Source organism: Pleurodeles waltl, chromosome 8, assembly GCF_031143425.1.
Source record: "Pleurodeles waltl isolate 20211129_DDA chromosome 8, aPleWal1.hap1.20221129, whole genome shotgun sequence".
Lineage (NCBI taxonomy): Eukaryota > Metazoa > Chordata > Amphibia > Caudata > Salamandridae > Pleurodeles > Pleurodeles waltl.
Window position 1 is genome coordinate 1169995947 of NC_090447.1, and position 22305 is coordinate 1170018251.

Below are 22305 nucleotides of genomic sequence, written 5' to 3' on the forward strand. Positions count from 1 at the left end.
GTACCGCAAAGCATCCTCGATTTGTCCTCGCTGCTGAGTGGAGGGAAAAGACTTGCTTGACATGCTGTTGGCCTGTCCTCTAATTTCAGACTCTTGGTAGAGAACAGCCGGAGCACTAAGTGAGGTCACTGGACAGGCCTGTTGGGATAACATTGAACCCTGTATACCATGATTGCCCATGAGACCTAGAGGATCCAAAATGGGCATGCAATTCAAAAAATTTGCTTTCCTGCTGACAAAATGCCTTCTTACTAGATGCTGGAAGTCCCCATTGGCCCCAAAACTAGAAGACTGGTGGGTGGAAGTTCATTGTTGGGGTCTTGCAGAAAGTTTAGTGTTCAGGTGGGAGGAATATAGGGTACTCCAAAATCACCCATGGGCTGCTGGAGGGCTTTAATGCACAAGATACTGTTCCCTGAGTAGACACTGGCTCACAGCAAGGTTTTCCATATTGGTCTGGCAGTGATAACACCCTGGGGGAGGGGCTGTGGGGGTCTGTGTTCTGCAGAGGATCTAATACCACCGGTTCAACGAGGTCCATAACTGGACTGTACCACACTAGCATGGACACTCCCCCTTCATTTTCAGAATGGCATCAAGGTTTTTTTTATGGTTTGGGATCTGGGTGGGGGGTTGATTATGTTGGTTAATCTTGGTTTGCCTTCCTATATTGGCTCAACTGAAAATGGACTTGGATGCCATACTCATGGCACTTTATACAAGTTTTTGACTGCAATCGTTTGTACACATTTGTTATTTGAAAGTCATTCTCCTGTAATGTTTATTATTAAAAAAGAAAAATGCAATCAAGTTTGTGTAAATAAAAAAAAAAAAAAAAAAAAAAAAAAAAAAAAAACTTACCACTGAACCACCAGGGAAACTTTCCATTTAACCCAGGTTAGTTCCTGGACTTTACACTCCTTCTGTGTCAAAATAAAAATAACATCCAACCACATAACACAGCCTCCAAATGAGGGAAAGCAATTACAAACTGTTTTGCAATAAATGTGAAGGCACCAATAAAGAAGATACACAATCACAAATGTATGAAAGGATACAATAATATTCCATGGACCGAGCCTCAGCCAGTTTGGCCAAAATCCTTTGTACAAGGCAAAGAAACCTTCATTCCTCCAGGTCTGTGGGGAAAATGTAATTTTTTTAAGGTCCATGATTTTACATTTAGGAGAATCGATTATGCAAATAATTACGCTTTCAACAATAGTGAGTACACAAATGAAAAGGAGATCAGATGGAGAGCTTACATTTAAACTGTTTCATAAGACATTAACATCTTAACAGATTATGGCCCTCATTCTGACCTTGGCGGGCGGCGGAGGCCGCCCGCCAAAGTCCCGCCGTCAGGTTACCGTTCCGCGGTCGAAAGACCGCGGCGGTAATTCTGACTTTCCCGCTGGGCTGGCGGGCGGTCTCCTTCAGACCGCCAGCCAGCCCAGCGGGAAAGAGGCTTCCACGATGAAGCCGGCTCGGAATCGAGCCGGCGGAGTGGAAGCTGTGCGACGGGTGCAGTTGCACCCATCGCGTATTTCACTGTCTGCGCAGCAGACAGTGAAATACATTTAGGGGCCCTCTTACGGGGGCCCCTGCAATGCCCATGCCAGTGGCATGGGCACTGCAGGGGCCCCCAGGGGCCCCGCGACCCCCCCTACCGCCATCCGGATCTCGGCGGTCCGACCGCCGGGATCTGGATGGCGGTAGGGGGGGGTCAGAATCCCCGCGGCGGTGCAGCAAGCTGCGCCGCCGCGGAGGATTCAATGGGGCCGCGGTACACTGGCGGGACCCCGCCAGTGGTGCCGGTCCGACCGCGGCTTTACCGCCGCGGTCGGAATCCCCATTGAAGCACTGCCGGCTTGTCGGCGGTGCTCCCGCGGTCCTCCGCCCTGGCGGTCAAAGACCGCCAGGGTCAGAATGAGGGCCTATGTTTGTCCAGGGCTCATAAGCAAAAGAAAAATGTACTTATCCTCAAAAATGTTTCTGGGGGATATGTAATCTATCTGCACATTCATCACTTTAATAATACTCCTTCCAGACTTCAGACGGGTCTTAAAAGCTTTCTCCCAGGCAATGATCTCCAGGGCTGCCAGATGGTGCCATGCGGCTCCAGTCACAACTCCACCTCTGGATGTCATATCAGTGGGCTATATTAAGAAAAAAACTGCACTGACATCAGTTCTAAATTTCTTTTCACGTCAATCAAGGTGGGCAGGGGAACCAAGAGAGCCGCAACAGCAACAAATTCACCACATAATACGTTTGCATACCTCCGGTTCTTATTAATCACAAAACTAGATCATCAGAAATAAGGGAGGATGCTGAGGAATCTGTGGGAACAAAATACATCTTCTTGCAGATGTCTCAGTATCCATTGGGAAATGGGATTTAGTAGTGCAAGTCTGCCAAGGAAATCATTCTACACAGCTCAGGCTAAATACCCATTTCTGAGTATCTGATGTGAGACAGAAGTACTTTGCAAAAGCATGAAAGGATGTAGCTGCCCAGCACGTCTGCAACCAGGAAGCCTCTGGAAAGTGACATGGAAGGAGCCATGGCCCTGGTGGAATTCCTTCTAGCAGGGCATGTCATATCTTGATACGGAGGATGGCCCAATATAAAATGGTGCATTATTCACTGACTTGCCCGTTTTTAGCTTACACAAAGCCCACAAAGAGCTGGTCAGCAACTCTGTCCTATCGCACATGTTTGATGTAGCACTGTGCAGAAACTGTTGACTTTTGGGGCTCTTTGCACTTAATCCTTCATAACTTTTTTTTCCATAAAAGGGAACCAGGCTAAATGTGTTCCTTTCATTTCCGCATAACGGCTATCCTAAAAATACGCTGGGTTTGTGGATTTACCTGGAAGGAACTAAGAAAATAGCCAAAACATTGCAAAATATAGGGTTTCTTTTGGAAAATAGTAAAAAGTGACATGCAAGAATACATATTTATTTCTTCAAGCAAATTTTTAAAAAAGTAACCACAGTTTTTGCATTTTTCTAAGTGGTAGTCCATTTTTCATATTTTTGTGGTTTCAACTTGCTTGCAGTTTGTGACGAAAACAGGTGTGAAACCCATGGGTGAACCCAGAAAATGTTACCTTTCCGAAAACATAAAATAAAATTGGATCAAACCATGGACCACACCAACATTGGTTTGATCTGTTCCTGTTGTGGGCCATAGGCCCAGCAACACAAGTATGGTACTATTATAAAGGAAGACGTGTGGCACAGTGAGTGATAGAAATGTTGTGGTCACCCACAGATTCCTAAAGATTCACTTGCAGAAATGGGGGGTAAATATGTGTGCTTTTAGCCAAAATTTGGGAAAGTAAACTTAGTGAGATCCACACAAGTCACACCACTTAGACTCACTTGGGTGTCTAGTTTTCAGAAATGCCTGGGTTTTGTAGGGCTCCCTGATTTCCAGCTAACCCCAAACTTGAATAGAGCTGCCATTCCGCATGCCAAGTGAGAGAGCAGTGGGATTTACCCCCCCACTCTGTCAATCCATATGCCAAAACTGCACCCCCCCTCCCCTCCAAAAATAAATACATCAAAATGTCATCTCATTTGCCATGGAGATGGGGATGCTCTATGCTCAGGTGGACAGAAAGACTGCTGGAGTTTTAGGGATGGGAGGCTGGTCAGATGCCTGCGTGGACTGGCCCCACTCAATTTTCTTTCCTTATAAAAAAAAATATCCCTGGTGTTTAGCGGTTTTTCTGTCCCTCAAGGACAGATTGGTGGTATCCCCCACAATCTATCTCAATGGTGGGCAGAAACACAGTTGGGTCTGTTCCATGTTGGGGGCATGGCCTAAGGTCTGGGTGGGCCACAGACCCCCATTTTCCTCTGGTGTCTATCAGTCTTATTGCCCCCTTCGAAGGGATGGGGCAGACTGGAGCTATACACCTGCAATCTGCCTCGTAAGTTGCACAGAAAGACTGTTCAGGCCATGCCCTTTTGCCAAAATGAGCCTGTGCCCCAGTGGGGCATCCTCATCCCCTTTAATTTTGTCCTTTTTTCCTTGGTGTTAAGTGAGTTTTCTACTTCCAGGGAGCAGAATGGTGATAAACGTACCCTCCCCTCCCCAATCCTCCACCCGAGGGGACAGCAAGATTGTTGTCATTTTTATGCGATGTCTTGTTAGATGTCTGCACCCTCCGTTAACCAGGAAGTGAAAGGTTGAGGGCAAAGCAACTCCAATCCACCTTCGGAGGGCAGAAAGACTATACAATCCTTTCTCAGGTGGGGGCTCGGCCTGATGCCTCTGCAGACCATCCCCAGCCCTTCTGTGTTTTCTTATGGCATTTAGTCCCTTATGTCTGAAGAGAGGGACAGATCCAACCCATCAGCAACCTAGGGGGTGCAGAAAGACTGTTATGCTAGGAGTGGTGGGAAGAACAGGCACATACTCAGGGAGTCGCTCTACCCTAAAACGTACTCCTTGGTGTGTGGATCCTTGCTTGGGGGAATCGAGATCATGGGGTATTGTCTCCTTTCTAGCACTTCCGCTCCTATTTTGATAAGCAGTGTTATGCCCTCTTGGCACCGATCAAAAGTGAAAACAGACTGCCTAATGCCTTTCATTTTGTTTGATGTGACAACATCGCTCTGTGCAAGCATATCCTAAAAAAAGTTTCAGATTTTACACACACAAAACCATAGAAATTCAGCAGTTATAGTTGTGCCTATGTTAGGCAACTATAACTCTTGACCTAAAGTTACTTAATAGTTTCTTCAGTTAAGTATAACTAAAACCGCTGAAATTCTATGGTTTGTGCATGTAAAACCTGAACCCAGCTATAACGTCCCTGTAACCTTTGATTTTTGCAGTGAATTTCTACTTTTTTGTAAAGTTAAGTAATATTTCATTACTTTACATTAATCCAACCCACGCCACGCAAGTCCTTTCGCCATGCACAGAAGCTGCATGGTGCAAGGGCCTGGCCAGCGGTCAGGCCTGGAAGCAAACTCCCATACAGGAACTCAATCCCACACCACCATCGGCCTTTGGCCATGCTCAGAGGGGGTAGGCTGAAAGGCCTGGCCAATGGCCAGGCCTGTGTCCAAATCCGCACATGCAGTTAACTCTGGAGGGAGACACGCAGCTCCCCTCCCAGGTTGCCTGCATGTAGGGGTTTGGGTGCAGAGCCTGGCAGGTACACACACACCTCGATTGTGGCCCTATGTATCCCTTCCCCCAGGGCCCATGCATATAGTAAATGGGGAGGGGGCATAAAGTCCTTGCTCCCCGGGCTGATTTCAGCCTCTGGGCCCCCATCCCATGGGTCCTAGCCTTGTTATAAATCAGAGGGGGGCACGCAGCCCCCCTCCCTGGCCCGATTTCAGCCCATTGGACCCCATCTCCTGGGGGCTGGCTGTCGTAACTGTGGGGGTTATTTGCCCCCACCACCCTCTCCAGGCCGTTTCAGCCCAGGTGACCCCCATCCCCCAATTACTGAAAGGGGAGGGTGGGCCACTCTGCCCCCTCCCTGGGTCGGGTTTGGCCCCAGAAACTCATCTGCCCAGCCAGTCAATGGCAAAATATGCTGCTCCCTGCGTACGGGATATATGTTTCACCTGTTCCTCTGTCTGCTTCAGTGTGGAACTAGATGAAAAGACAGCTCCCAGAGGGCGGGAGCATTTTTCATGCTCCCACCTGTTTGGAACAGACTTCGTGTTTGCTCTTACTTGGCAGGAGTTTTTAAATTGCTTCTATCAAGTGAAAGCAAACCCAGATTTCCCTGCCTGCATCCGTATGGGCAGGGAAAATGCTAAGTTCGGAGGTAGGCACCCTGGAACATAGCAGAAGCCAGGCCCTGGGCAGTGGGGTCCCAGGGACATTAATGGCCTGGAGAGGAGGGCCGCATGGCACCTCTTCCTTTTTAATTTTTTTTTTTAAATGACTAGGCCCCAGGGGATAGGGTCTCAAGGGCCAAAATAGGCTCGGGGGAGGGGTAAGGGGCGAGTGGCCACTTGTCCCCCTCCCACCTTTGAAAATGAGTTGGGCCCTGGGAGATGGGGACCCTGAACCAACTTGGAGAAGAGGGCCATGTGCACCCCCTCCCTCACTTATATTAATCAATAAACCCCAGGCATCTGGCCCACCTGCGGGGCATATAGGAAACAACTATTTATTTTTTACTTTTACCGTGGAATTGCAGATCCTCCATGAATTCATAGTAAAAAAAATTATAAACTGTTTTTTGGCCCCATCTCACCACCAGGTCTAGGAGGGGTGGGTGGGGGCTTCAGGGTATTTCTACCATGCCCTCCTCTTTTTTTCTTTTTTTCTAATGTTTTTTTCTTGGGAATCAGCTGAGTCATAGTCCCTAGATGGCTGCCAGCACTTCCTGGTTGAAGTGCTTGCGGCCAATCAGCTCTCACCATGAGATCTGTCGGATTCGTGGACCCTCCACGTCCCTAGATAGCTACAAATCTTTTTTCTTTAATAACTCCAATACTACTGAATGGATTTTTACCAAATCACAAAAGAGATATTCCTGGACCAAGATGTAGCTTTCTTAAAATTTGGTGTAATTGCATTCAGCGGTTTGGGCTGTAGTCATGTTCAAAGTTGCTATGGGGAAATTGCATTGGGAAAACATGTTTCGGGACTCCACCGTGTTTTTGGACCCCACTTGACGAATCTCCCCGAAACATTTCACACATCACCTAAAGTGAGTGGAAAACTAGTTTTGAAAATTTCGGGAAGCAGCACCAAAGTTATTGGTAAAACAAAAAATTATCCCGAAACTAGGTCCTACCTACCAGCGACTGCCAGTACGATTAAAAAAAAAAAAAACACACACACACACACACATATATATATATATATATATATATATATATATATATATATATATATCGAAAATGTCACTTACCCAGTGTACATCTGTTCGTGGCATGAGACGCTGCAGATTCACATGCTGTGCACATCCCGCCATCTAGTGTTGGGCTCAGAGTGTTACAAGTTGTTTTTCTTAGAAGAAGTCCTTTTTTCGAGTCACAAGCTCTTGGGACTCCTCCCCTTTCGGCTCCATTGCGCATGGGTGTCGACTCCATCTTAGATTGTTTTCCCGCAGAGGGTGAGGTAGGAGTTGTGTATATAGTAATAGTGCCCATGCAATGGAGTAAATATGTATGTACATAATGTGGTTTAAAGTGATACATTTACAAATTTACAAATCTTCAAGATCAACTTAAAACGACTACAGGCTCCCGGGGAGGTGGGAGGGCACATGTGAATCTGCAGCGTCTCATGCCACGAACAGATGTACACTGGGTAAGTGACATTTTCCGTTCGAGGGCATGTGTAGCTGCAGATACACATACTGTGCATAGACTAGTAAGCAGTTATCTCCCCAAAAAGCGGTGGCTCAGCCTGTAGGAGTTGAAGTTGTTTGAAATAATGTTCGTAATACTGCCTGTCCTACTGTGGCTTGTTGTGTTGTTAACACATCCACACAGTAATGTTTAGTGAATGTATGAGGAGTAGACCACAGATTTCGGTCATTGGTATATTTCCTAGAAAGGCCATGGTGGCGCCTTTCTTTCTAGTGGAGTGTGCCTTTGGTGTAACAGGCAGTTCTCTCTTTGCTTTAACATAACAGGTTTGAATACACTTAACTATCCATCTGGCAATGCCTTGTTTGGATATTGGATTTCCTGCATGAGGTTTTTGAAAAGCTACAAACAATTGTTTTGTTTTGCGAAATTGTTTGGTTCTATCAATGTAATACATTAGTGCTCTTTTTATGTCTAATGTATGTAATGCTCTTTCAGCTACTGAGTCTGGTTGTGGAAAAAATATTGGGAGTTCCACTGTTTGATTTAAGTGTAACGGTGATATAACCTTTGGTAAAAATTTGGGATTTGTGCGTAGAACCACTTTATGTTTGTGTATTTGTATAAAGGGTTCCTGTATGGTAAATGCTTGTATTTCACTTACGCTTCTAAGAGATGTGATAGCTATTAGGAAGGCTACTTTCCATGTTAAGTATTGCATCTCACAAGAGTGCATGGGTTCAAATGGTGGACCCATGAGTCGTGTTAATACAATATTGAGATTCCACAAAGGAACTGGTGGTGTTCTTGGGGGAATGATTCTTTTTAGACCCTCCATAAATGCTTTTATGACTGGGATTCTAAAGAGTGATGTTGAATGTGTAATTTGCAGATAGGCAGAAATTGCTGTGAGATGTATTTTAATGGATGAAAAAGCTAGTTTAGACTTTTGTAATTGTAGTTAAGTAGCTTACAATGTTTTTCGTGGACGAGTGTAATGGTTGAATTTGATTATTATGACAGTAATAAACAAATCGTTTCCATTTATTTGCAGAGCAATGTATTGTAGTAGGTTTCCTAGCCTGTTTAATGACCTCCATACATTCTTGTGTAAGGTCTAGATGTCCAAATTCTAAGACTTCAGGAGCCAGATTGCTAGATTGAGCGATGCTGGATTTGGGTGTCTGATCTGTTGTTTGTGCTGAGTTAACAGTTCTGGTCTGTTTGGTAGCTTGATATGAGGTACTACTGACAGGTCAGGTAGTGTTGTGTACCATAGTTGGCGTGCCCAAGTTGGTGCTACTAGTATTAGTTTGAGTTTGTTTTGACTCAATTTGTTTACTAGATACGGAAGGAGTGGGAGAGGGGGGAAAAGCGTAAGCAAATATCCCTGACCAACTCATCCATAAAGCATTGCCCTTGGATTGAGGGTATGGGTACCTGGATGCGAAGTTTTGGCATTTTGTGTTTTCTTTTGTTGCAAATAGGTCTATTTGCAGTGTTCCCCAGTTTTGGAAGTAGGTTTGCAGTATCTGGGGATGAAGTTCCCATTCGTGGGTCTGTTGGTGATCTCGACTGAGATTGTCGCCCAACTGGTTTTGAATTCCTGGGATGTACTGCACTATTAGGTGAATGTGATTGTGAATCACCCAATGCCAAATCTTTTGTACCAAGAGACACAGCTGTGATGAGTGTACCCCTCCCTGTTTGTTTAGGTAATACATTGTTGTCATGTTGTCTGTTTTGACAAGAATGTGTTTGTGGGCTATGAATGGTTGAAATGCTTTCAATGCTAGAAACACTGCTAGTAGTTCTAGTTGATTTATATGAAGTTGTTTTTGTTGAGTGTCCCATTGCCCCTGGATGCTGTGTTGGTTGAGGGGTGCTCCCCACCCTACCATGGAAGCATCTGTTGTGATCACGTATTGAGGCACTGGGTCTTGGAAAGGCCACCCTTGGTTTAAATTTATAGGATTCCACCATTGAAGCGAGGTGTGTGTTTGGCGGTCTATCAACACTAGATCTTGAAGTTGACCCTGTGCTTGTGTCCATTGTGTCGCTAGGCACTGCTGTAAGGGCTGCATGTGTAATCTTGCGTTTGGGACAATGGCTATGCATGAAGACATCATGCCTAGAAGTTTCATCACTAACTTTACTTGATACTGTTGGTTTGGGTGCGTGCTTTGTATTATGTTTTGGAATGCTTGTACCCTTTATGGACTTGGAGTGGCAATCCCTTTTTTTGGGTTGATTGTTGCTCCTAAGTATTGTTGTATTTGACACGGTTGTAAGTGTGATTTTAGGTAGTTTATTGAGAACCCTACTTTGTGAAGGGTTTCTATGACGTATTTTGTGTGTTGAAGACACTGTTTCTGAGTGCTGGTTTTTATTAACCAATCGTCTAGATACGGGAATACGTGTATGTGCTGTCTTCTGATATGTGCGGCTACTACTGCAAGGCATTTTGTAAATACCCTTGGTGCTGTTGTTATCCCGAATGGTAACACTTTGAATTGGTAATGTACTCCTTGGATTACAAACCTTAAGTATTTCCTGTGTGAAGGATGTATGGGTATATGGAAGTAAGCATCCTTGAGGTCTAATGTTGACATGTAGTCTTGTTGTTTGAGCAAGGGAATCACGTCTTGAAGTGTTACCATGTGAAATTTATCTGATTTGATGTAAAGATTTAGTGTTCTGAGATCTAAGATGGGTCTCAGTGTTTTGTCCTTTTTTGGTATTAGAAAATACAGGGAATAAACACCTGTTCCTTTCTGATGGTTGGGTACCAGTTCTATTGCCTCTTTCTGTAACAACGCTTAGACTTCTAGTTGTAATAGATCCAAGTGTTGTTAGGACATGTTGTGTGCTTTTGGAGCTTTTAGGAATATTGTGCTACAAGATATCACTAAGTTGAAAAACCTTATAACTTATGAAATACTTATTCTACTTACCTGCAGTATCCAAAAGATTTATCTGTGGACGCACAAAAAAATAAACTAGACTGCATATGTAAAGTTTCAGATTTACCGCATGAACAACTGAAAGACCCATTTATGGTCACATGCTAGGGGAAACCAAAAAACAACTATATAACAAACAGAATATAGCTTAATTTACAAAAGTTGTTTTTGCATGCTCTCTGCCTTGCTAAATAAAGGCGGCCCAACAATACAAACAAAAAACATCTTTCTTATGCACCCCGGACAACAAAATGAAAAATTGCCCTAGCAGTGAGCCACACAAACTACTATTCGGAGGACATAGCCACTAGGAAAAAAATATTAATTACACTTTTCATAATAACAATGATGGCCTTCCATTCTCTTTAACTTTCATATGTAGCATAATCCTACTAAAAGTAGCAAGGAAGCCTAAACACTAAACTAGACTGGGGTACAAATTGGGTTTCTGGTTGGCAGAGGTATGCACCCTGTCCAAACAGGAACCACAATACTAGTCAGGGTAAGTCAGATACACATCCTACATTACCTTGTGCTCACCCTCTGGGAGCTGGGCACACAGCAGGCAGGCTTAACTTAAGAGACAATGTGTAAAGTATTTGTGCAACACTTCAAACAGTAAAACTGTGAAACACCATACAAAAAGATACCACACCTGATTAGAACAATAGAGCTTAATATGAACAAAACAAGACCACAATAACAAAATGTCTATAAGTAGAAGTCGAGATATGAATTTTTAAAGAATAAATCTAGTTGTAGTGCTTAGAAACAAAGGGCGATTCGGGGATATCTGGTCACGCTAAACTGGGTAAAATCTTAAAAGTCAGGCCGGCCATGACAGAGGTCAGATACAGGGAACAGCCTTCGCCCACTGAAAACAGTACCTTGGTTCAGAGTTCAGTCGGCGTCCAGAACCAGATGCAAGGAGCAATGTGTTGGTATCAATCCCGCAGAGGTAAGAGCTTTGTCCGCTGCGAGATGTGCAAAGTTGGAGTTGTGTCTGAAATGGAGGCGATGTGTTGTACAGTTGACAATGCAGTGCCTCCGATCCCCGCAGCAGCAGCGATGCGCAGGCGTCGATGGCAATGCAATGTTCTCGATCTTCACAGTAGCGACGATGTGTCAATATTGAGATGAGCAGGTTCTGATCAGCGAAACAACATTGATGCCCAGGTTCTGGCAGTTGCAGTACTTTATATGCACTTCCAAAGTCCCAGGACTGGATTGGTACCACTTGACAGCACAAGGCTTGCCGCAATGAAAGTCCAAATGCTGTTGCAGGATGAAGGGATGTCTTTGATGTCCCCGAGACGTCAAAAGAACAGAATCCTTGGATTCACTTTAGTTCTGGGTTGGACAGATTCAGGATCAGTCCTTCTCACTAAAAGGCAAGGAGGGCAGCAGGCCAGCAAAGCAGAGCAGGAGTGCAGCAGAGTGACAGTCCTTTCAGCAGCATAGCACTCCTTCTTCCTGGCAGAGTATCCACAGGTCCAGAAGTGTACTGAGTTTGTGGTGTCTGAGGCCCAGTTCTTAAACACAGTGATGCCTTTATAGTGGGAAAGACTTCAAAGAGAGACCTTTGAAATGCAGAGTCCCTCCACTTCCTAGCCTGGCTCCAAACTCACTAGAGGGAGCAATGCAACCCTTTGCGTGGGATCAGGAAAAAGGCCATTCAGGTGTGTCAGCTCCTCCCGCCTCTTCTGCCAAGCATGACCCGATCAGGCTGTGGATGGCCCATAAGTCACACCTAAGCTCCCTAAGCACACACAAAAAAAAAAAAAAAAAAAGCAGATACTGGTAAAGCAGGCAGACAGCACCATGATCTGACCATCACTCTGCTGGAACACTGATGCTTGAAAGCAGTAGTCTGGTGTCAATGACTGGGTGAGGCTAGAATGAGTCAAAGTGAACTCTGCTAACTAAACCCCTACCAAACTCTATTGTCTACACTGATTGCCTCTAAAAAACAAAACCCTTTCACTAGAAAATCTTCTGTGCGACTCTAGCGCCATTTCTTAAAGCGAGAACATGCCAATGTTAGGGATGATGATCAGCTTGGCTTTGGGGAGGGCGGATGGGAAGTTCTACCACAAAAATGATTTTTGCCTCACCAACATACAAACATACTGAGAGAAGAAAGACGACCAATCAGCTGGGACCCTGGGCATGACATTTTCACCGACGAGGGAATAGCACAGACAGTCATTACCTATACGATTTGAGTTCTAAGTAACCCAAGCGTAAGTTTAAGTATCCTGCAGGAGGCGGCCAGTTTGCAGTGGACATATGCTTCATCTAGGAGACATCTTCCTCATATGATTATGGAAGAATCATGCATATGATCATGACAACAACATGCAGCGGCATCTACAAAAATAGCAAAGTCGATCTCCAGGTGGACGCAGGCTGGTCATTTGTAGAACTGGCCACTGAGAAAGGTCATAGACTGCAGCCAGCAAAACATGGATGGTCATCAAGTGACATTAGCCTCTATATATGTCCCCAAACATGGCAAGAAATAAATCTGTAGCACACTATTCAGGAGACTGAGTTTTCCTCAGGCCCCTTAGTCACTGGAGAAGATTTTAAGCTTCGTTATGAATGTGCAACAGGATAGGTCTCAACAGCATCTGGCGAAAAACTCCAGGAATTTCAACTGAGAGTGATAATGGGTAGAAGATCCTGGCTTGCTACATTCCCTTACCACTGACAAGAGTAATTTCTCAGCAGTCCTTCATATAAAAAACTGACTGGATTTATAGACAAACATTTTTAAGTATATTTAATCATTAATCAGGGACCACAGATGTTGGATGCCGATTGTCAGTGACTTTCTTCTGACACACACATGGGAGACCAACACTCATGCATATATGCTATAAAAAGCCTCACAACCCTAGTTAGGGAGGTTAGTTAGAGAAGTTAAATAGGGAATTATGTGCTAACAAAACTACAAGCTTGTCTATATACCGGGTGGTGGTTGGGTGGGGTGGGAGCAGAAGGTTGGGGGGGGGGGATCATGACTATAAAGATGACCCTGACCAAAAACCTGTATGTATTACAAGCACTTCTCTTAACTCTTGAACACAGCAATATGAGCCATTTGCATAAACTTGGAATGGTCTGGTAACAATGTACCAAAGCCTCCAAACGGGGCAAATCCTGACCTAATCCACTAATAACAGGCCTCCCACTAGATGGTTGAATGGCTGCAAGTAGGGACAAACTGGTTGGGATGCGCCACTAATTAGAACTTACCCACTCTCCCATCAGTGGGAAGTCTCCTGAGAAACCACTAGGGTTGTAAATTGTATCTCTCTGATAAAGTGGTCCACTCTCAAGAAGTGAGACTACCTGACCCAAAGGAAGGGTTGAATATCTACTCCTCTCCACTCACACCATTCTAATGCCCTTCTAGCTAAGGAACAATAACATTGTTTAGGGACAGCAAGAACTATCTAGAGATCCCAGAAACTGAATTATTTCATTAATCACTTCTAAGACACCAGGCTCTTCACTCAGTAGATGAAAGTGGAGTAAAAAGGGAGCTCATACTGTGAGGGATTTTATTTAACCCTCACGTCAGAAAACCTGCCCTCTTAAATCTATATGGCCATACATTCACAGGAAGTTGTTAACAAATGTCCTTACACATTACAATGGGAAAGAGACAGACTAAGCAATGGGAGGCAGGACATTTTCTTACAAGCCATCAACTAAGCTAGAACACATGCAAGGTAAAGACACAATATAAATACCACTATACACCACTTTAGTGTGTCCACCCAACAATCAGAGAAATCTGATCAGAGGAATGCTGAAACTGGAAATATTATGGGTGAACATCTAGACAGTATTAAGCAGGCGACATGTCCATGACTCCTGAAGTAACAAAATATGATGTTGATCAACAACTGAGCGCTATTCAGGGGTAGTTAATTTAGCTTTTACCCCTGCGACATTCCAGGATGGTAATCTTACAGTATCAATTAAGCGGGAATTCCACCCTGGGTTATAAGCAGATAAATCACTGCACTAAGTCACTTCTACTTCTGGAGATAGCAGGACAGCTGAAGAGAGTTGCACCTTTACCCTGTGAATGTGGACAACAATCGTAGAAACAGTCGCAAATGTTTTACCTATTGGAAGGTGTTTTTGCTGTAAAGATGGTAGAACACTCTCACTCCGATTGTTGTGTAGTCAATCTATTTCTGAAAAGTTTGTTGGGCGAGGAGGGGGTTTCTAGGGCTGACTGTGAGCGGCTTAGTGCTACCAATGTTAGTGTTGTCAGGTGTAGACTGGGAAGGGTTTATCTTGAACCCCTGTTCCTAACCATATAGTATGCCTGAACCTGTGTTCAAATGCTATGAGTCCTTCAACAAGCTCATGGTTAAAAACTGTAGGCCAATATAATAAAAAATTAAGGCCAGAATGTATAATTTGTTGTGCAAAACTGCAGGAACTGAAAAGCACCTAATATGTCCTCCGTGATTGGTCTACAGCCTCTAACTTTTCGAAGCCAATGAATACTTTTATTATTCAGAGATTCTTGTGATTCCCTAGTACCTGCCACAAGTTTTGGGACATTAATCCTGAATATGTCTTGGTGCTTAGTACTATACCCCAGTGGCCTAGATCTGTCATCTTTCAAATTTGACGTAAAGATTTTTGAACAAATGTGGGCAAGTGATCTTTTATCCAGACGTATTAGTATAAGCTTCCACTTGTACGCAATTGGCGCCCTGAGGTTACAGCCCACATCCGGAGGTGGCCAATATTTGCCATTTAAGATTTAGTTCTGAAGAACATGTTTGTGGCCCACCAGGTGCACAGTTCTCAGGTGTTTAGTTGAACTGGGACATGGGAGGTCATCTTTCTCCTTGGCTTGGGGGGGGTCAAGGTTTAAGTTCAATAGCAAGGTAGTCAAAAATGGCTACTTTATAAGTAAGGGCTGTGGACAACCTGCCAATACAATTGCTTAAGTTAGAAATCTCATCTTGCATATAACAGGAAATTTGTCACCATTGTGAGGGAGTAACCCATTTGCTGAGTTCTAAATCAGGCCTTAAATTGGCTGACCAGAGGGGATGGAGGGGTCACTATGAACCTCAGGACTAGTATGAGCGTTATTTTTAAATTCAACCAGCTTATTAAAGAAGGACTTGGCTTCCCCCGTCTTACTCTTCTCTGCTTTTTCCCTTTTGTAGCTAAGAGGTTCTCAACCTCCTCAAGTCAACACATTTATCTCATCGAGGGCGCAATTCTCCCTCCAAAATAGCGTGAGATATAAAAGTAAACAACAGATTTTAGTGGGAAAAATATAGCAATAAACCCAGCTCGAGCACATTCAGCTATAAATAAGTACAGCTAGAGGCCACACAGCAAAGATTTAGCTTAACTCATCAATTCAGACTAAAGGACCGTATTTAAAAATGTTTGGTCGCGCACAAGATAATAAATAGGTCCCAAAGAGTTAAAGTCAATAGAACCAGTCCATGAGGAAATAGTACCATGAAAGAAACAGAAAAATAAAGAGCCAAAAAGGATGGCCTTAGGTAAAGTTAAATAGTGTTTGATAGCACCCAATTGGCACGTTGGTAACAGGCCCGCCCTCCTGGCAGCTGTAAGTTCTAAGGGCCAAAGTCCTTGCACAAGCTATCAGCAGGAATGGTGTGCGTGCTGGACTGCAGAATGTAAAAAACCTTGAGTAGCGCCCGACTACTGCGCTAATGGCATGCCTCCTGGGAGCTAGAGGTGCTGGGGGCTAGAGTCCTCGTCCCAGAGACAGCAGCAACAATACATGTCATGCAACACACAATGTGAGGAGGCCCAGCTGGTGCACTGAACGCAAGTCCCCGCCTCTTGGCAGGTGTAAGCTGTGGGGGGGGGCTAGAGACCTCAACTCAACTGTTGGCAGCAGCGTGGTCCCTCCTCTGAGTCCTATCACGTATGCGCCCAACCCCAACAAGCAACCCAGAGAAGGAGCAGTCAAGTTCAAGGTGAACCTGAGTGGTATTAAAAGGTCTTACAATGATAGGGAGAGGCAACTGCCCAGCCGTAGATGCAAGAGGGATGGTCCTGCCTCTTACTCATGCTGACGGGTGCAGGACGGGCCTGCAGTAGTGTCAATGGTGCTATGTGACTCTTGAGGGGGCTCCTCCCCTTGCCACAGGTGCACAGCGCCTCATGGCCCGATGCAGCTTGGGGGTTGAAGTCCACACAGCCCCACTGCTGTAATTAAAGTCCCACATCGCGGGAGTGTTGATGGTGCTATGTAGAGCTGGAGGGAGCTCCTTTCCCTTGTCGCAGGTGCAGAGCGCTTCCTGGCACGATGTAGCTTGAAATCTCCACAGCCTCACTGGTGTAATGAAAAGACCCACGTCGCGGGAGTGTTGATGGTGCTATGAAGAGCTGGAGGGAGCTTCTTCTCTTGCTGCAGGTGTAGAGCTCCTCCGAACACAATGTAGCTAGGGGCATGAAGTCCTTGCGGTCCCACTGCTCCAACACAGACCCGGTCACAATAAATTCTGTACAAACACTCTATGGATGGATTAATGAAGCTTTTGATCTCTTAATTCCACTGACCATATCCCTCAGAACAAATAGCGCCCAGCTGTCTTATCCCATGTACTTAAGCCACCGGCCGGTGTGCTTTCTATATCCACTTCTGTTTGTTTTCTCTTTACACCACATCTGCATACCTTGCCACCCTGGATGACTAAATCCATTCCAATCCATTGGAGGGAGCATTTTGAGCTTTATGGGCATATCATAATCCTCCTCATTCTAAATGCAGATCTCCATACTGTTATATCTGTGGCAGGGAATTAACATGGTTTTCAAGGTGTGTCTTGATTTGCTTAAAAAGGGTATTAAGACTGTTGATTTTAGACTTTCAGAAATTCTCACAATTATTTTATAAAGATGGCAATGTTTAAATATGTCTAGACCTATTTAAACATTGCAGTTAAGTACAGTTACCTTTAAAAAAAAGCAATAACATGATTCTGCTTAGTACAAAGGCCTGTTATCTGTATAATGTTTGTTTTAGCCAACGTCTGGCACCCCCCCCCCCCTTAACTCCCCCCTGGGATCACTTGAGGCCCCCACAGGGGGGCCCTCCCCCCAGTTTGAAGACCTATGCATTTGAGGAATCCAATGATGTTTATGTTTCTGTTTAGATGATCTCGCTCCAAGTGAGAATCAGGCAAAAATGCATTTTACCATCCACTAGAAAGAGAGTGTTTTTGTGATCAGCTGCACTCTACAACAGATCATGCGCTGTTTGAAGTGTTCGGAGATTACAGGGTTTTGACAATCGACCTTGGATATAATGTTATGTTGAGAACCAAAGGGGTTTTGAATATGTGGAGTCTGGACAGGTGTGCATGCCGAGATGCAAGGAGAAGGGAGTGTTTGTAATAGTGTTAATTCCTGTAAAGCTGAAGAGTGGTCTCTAGATTATGACTAAAACAGCAGAAGTTTCTGTTTGTGAATTGTGCCTTTGTTAAGCCTGTTACTGTAATTATTTTAGTGTGCATGGTTGCTGTTTAGTCTTCAGATTTTAAAAAAATGGCTCATGTTCTTCTGTGTTCGATGTATAGAATGTGTTGATTAATTTGTAGTAAGACTGGTAGTTACACATAGATTCTCTTAGCAACCAATTCGTGAGGGTTTCCTTGGTATTCATTATCAAGTGCTACTTTTTTGTCATCAAAATGTAATTTCCTTTAATACATTTATGAATGGACAACCATTTACCTGAAGAAAGCAATCCAGAGTACCTTTGTAGCAAAAACTTGAAGAGTTAAGTAAGACTCGCTGGTTCATCATGCGTGTTCTCACAACTTCAACAGGATTTGATGCAATGGCTCCTGCTAAACCACAGGCCAGACTTGAGCTAAGTAAAGATTGAAAACAAATTAGAAAGTATGCTATACAGCAATGTCAAAATAATACTACTGGCAGGTGGTCAAAAATATTTTTCAGTATTTAAAATTGAGCACAAATCCTCTATTAACCTTTAGGTAAATAGTTTTATCACAAAATGCAGTTATTTGCAACCCAGTTGTGAAGTTCAGAGGATAACAAGAATGATGAATTACATTTCCTGCACATTCATTCACGATCCTCTATACCATAATTAAGGCATTTGTCAGATGGGCAAAGGTGACACAACTATGGTCCAGAAATCATTGTTTCTGTAGCACAACAAAATCGTGACTGAAAGCTGTCGGCTTTGGCAGGTAAAATACTACAAAACAACTTGTTAGCACTGTTTACTCATAACAGCCAACAAGTGAAACATTTATTTATTGATTTATGCCACTTTATAAAGTGCAATGTGTACTAAAACGGTATCTTGGTGCTGGGAAGGAACCAATGGAAACAGAACAGTAAACCAGAACTTCAAAAGGAAGGATTTCCACTTGGCATCGGCCATTACTGGAAAACTCTTCCACCCCATCAGAACTTAGAAGGAATTTGAAGGTAGAATGCATATGCAGACCTTGGTTAGGATCATACACAACAAATCCTGATATTAGTTGGTATCACACAGAGCTTTATATACTAGATTAGGTCATTTAAAGAAACTCTCCTTTTCAGAGGCAACCACTGCAGGGTGCTGTGGCAAGAGAAATATGGTGCGTTCTCTTTAATCCCAAAACCATTACAGAAGCTGAATTTTGCATCAACAGTAATTTGTGTGAAGCATAGGCAGGAACCTATCAAACGTCACCACTTACCAATCCACTCATTAGGTCTAACTTTCACATCTTTCATCATCAGTTTATGTCTAAAACTGTTATAAAGGGATGTTGAATCTATCCAAGAAAGCTATGACTGGGCAGGTTACCACTGGATCATTTATTCCAAACAGAGCCTCCTATGCACAAGTTTAATTCATATAGGAGGTACTTTCAGAAGGTTTTGAGGTTTCTGTTAATTTTATCACTCCAATACTTTGCTGCTTTTCTGTCCACTTCTTTTACCCACTCCCGATGTTGTCCTCAAGCCCTTACTTCCCTTCCTCTATTCCCTTACTTCCCCCATGAATATATATTTCTCCTATCTCCATTCACACATTGCTGTCTTGCCTTGTTGTCCTAATTCTGCTTTCATATCTTCAGCTTCACATGTTTATGATCTCCTCGTTTTTGCATTCCAGAAATGCATTTATCTGTATATACGACACAATGGCTTCCCCCAGCTGATTTTGTTTTGACTTATGTGCTCTACTCAGTTCCTTATTTTGCATGGTCTACAACTTGCTTCCCTTCCATGTTTAATGTACTGCTTTTGTGTGCAATTGACCTTGTTCTGATGTTTCATTTTTTTTTCTACCTACATCATTTTTCCTATTAAGTGCTCTAATGCATTTGGACCATGCTTGTATTACATAAAATTGTATTAATAAAGTAAATAATTATGCATAATGCAGGGATAGGTGTTTGACTACATTATCACAGGTTCGAATCCTGGTGGGCCCCACTCACTCTTTCACCGTCCTGAGGTTGATAAAATTACTACCACCATGCTGGATAAATAAAACCATCAGTTATTCAGTGCCAACAGGATAACACACACTTTACATATACATGCTACATTGCATGAACAGCACTGCCAGAAACATAAATGTTCTTACACCTTAAAGTAAAAAATAACTTCATGAAACTCCATAACATGAAGCGTTGGATCTGAAAAAGCTTACAAAAAAAATAATCCAAAATGGAACACTTCCTCATGGTTCAGAAATCCCCAATCTCAAGAGCTGCACTACTCTTCATATTAATTTTTAATATCAACATACTTTAAAAAAAAAAAAAAAATCTAACCATTGTTTTTGAGCTCTGATCACCTAGAGTGATGAAGAGATGTTACCTCTGTCCTTGTAACACCCCCTTCAAAAGGATACTTTTGATTGCGCAAATCCCCTTCTTCTATTGTTAGCTGACAGGGCTTCGCCAAAAAAACAACAGTGATGGTTGCATGGAAACATTGATGTAAACGCCCCCTTGAAACAAACTAATGCAAAGTAGTTCATTCAAATTGCTGCTTTGCTTTACATTCAGGCAACTTTCCAGCATAAAACTTGAGATGCCCTGCTTTCCCTTTCAGCCAGCAACACCAGAAAGTCTGCATTATCCATAGTGAGATTGTTGTTTTTGAGCATAAAGTATGGTAACTGTTACTGTAAAGTTAAAAAACGATTGGGAATGTACTTACTTATAGATCGTGTATTTTTCAACCCCTGAGGTCATCCAAAAGCCATTTACAGGTAAAGGAGGCTTTTTTTTTTTTTATTGCTTCTCGTGCCGCATGGTATTTTGCTCTCTTGGCCTTATCAGCCCACCTGCAATATAACCATAACGAACATGTGCCTTGGTTCGGAAGAACTGTGCAGAGCAGAATTCCCATGTGAATTCTGTTCCGCACAATTACAAGAGGTCCAGTGTTCCTGCATGTGGATCTACTGGGTGCAGGACCAACTAACTCAGTTTTCCTGGCCAAAAAATCCAGAAAAAAACCATTATAAATGTGGGAAAAGGCTGCATTGTATCCTGGACACCTTCCTTGACCTCTAGTCCCGACTTCAGACAAGGCAAGTGGGGAGTATTACATGCTCCCAACTGTCAACGAATTTTCTCTGCTCCTTCCTTCACTGTTCCATCTCGTAAGGCTTACAAGCCCCCTGCACACTTTTACAACCACAAAGTAAGTGGTAAATGTGTTAAACTACATGGAAAATGAAATACAACTCAGAATATCATCTGGTAAATCCAGGTCCATACAGTAATTCTCCATTCTATGGGTTTTGACTCATAATTGTATGGTACTGGGGGTTGCTACCGCAGAAAGCTAGTAGTTTCTGGTGTGGAATTTGCAACTTGTAATCAGGGTCATTTTGGGCTTTTTAAAGTGCTTGGGGATAGATCAGCAGAGATGAAAGGCCCATCTATCACATTCCACCACTTCCAACATATAGCTGAGGTTCTTCACGACACTAACTTCAAGAAAAGATGAGAATGCAAGATTACATCAGAACAGAAGAGACACAGGCAGTGAGATTATATTGTTTTGTGATATGTATATCACTTTTCAAACTCTTGAGAGGCAAAAAGCACAGCTATTGCAGAAATGTTCTGTTTTATTTTCCTTAATGTTTTCAACCCATTCATAACATCAGGCACTATTTAAACAGAAACTGAAGGAAAAAAATAATATATTCTGTAATCAGGTGATTTCAATGGTTTTTATTATTGCCCCTGCCCTCCAAAGCCTGTCCCAGGTAACTGTTGCCTTAAGCAAAGTGTATTGCCGAGACTGTAGGTACTGTGAAGTTCATATAGCATTTTTCTTCCACAGAGGGTATTTTAGGATTGCTTCTTGGCCTTGCAACTGCCTGAATCTCTGAGATTGCACCTACCAGTGGTAGCTTCTGTGACTTTCCTACACTTTGTGCCCCCTGTTCTATGTGATTCGAACTGTATTTACACAAGACCACTCCATAGATGGTAGGTATTGGCTTGATGCAGCTGTACCTATCCTCACATTTCTCTCTTACACTCACGAGCAATTTCAGCAGATTCAGCCGTATCCACACACCAAAACACTTCAAACATGGGTCAAACCGCACTCACACACTTCTGTCCATGAATTACAACTGAATGTTGAAGCACCCTATCTCTCACTCTTTTTCTTTTAAAATTTACTCTGAAACATAGCAGCAACACATGTTAAGAGCATTACTCTGGTCTTGACGTAGGACATAAAAAAACTCCTAATGCAGGCCACACGACAAACACAATGTTCTGTCTATACTACTTCACAGAGTACGGTGCTATCCCTCCACAAATGCCCTTGGGTACTGTTAGGTGTATGAAGCACAATGTAAAGACAAGCACAACACAATACAACATACTCAAACCCTACTGCACAACATGGCCATAATAATGGCAATACAGAGCTAGGAGATTTCTATTGATGTAGCCTACAACTGCCTTCATTAAAAGTACGAAATTTACTTAG

At 43.3% G+C, this 22305-nt stretch overlaps 1 protein-coding gene across 1 annotated transcript in view; it reads right to left on the reverse strand.

The window, feature by feature from the left end:
• Positions 1 to 633: 633 nt before the first annotated feature.
• The window catches only part of SLC25A30 (solute carrier family 25 member 30), a 117792-nt gene continuing 96120 nt past the window's right edge, over positions 634 to 22305 (reverse strand). Inside the window, exons 8-9 of the mRNA XM_069203185.1 lie at positions 18037 to 18175; positions 634 to 1139 (exon numbers count right to left, since the gene is read on the reverse strand). Coding sequence (XP_069059286.1) covers positions 858 to 1139; positions 18037 to 18175 — 421 coding nt within the window. The 3' untranslated portion in view covers positions 634 to 857. The remainder of the gene's footprint in view (positions 1140 to 18036; positions 18176 to 22305) is intronic.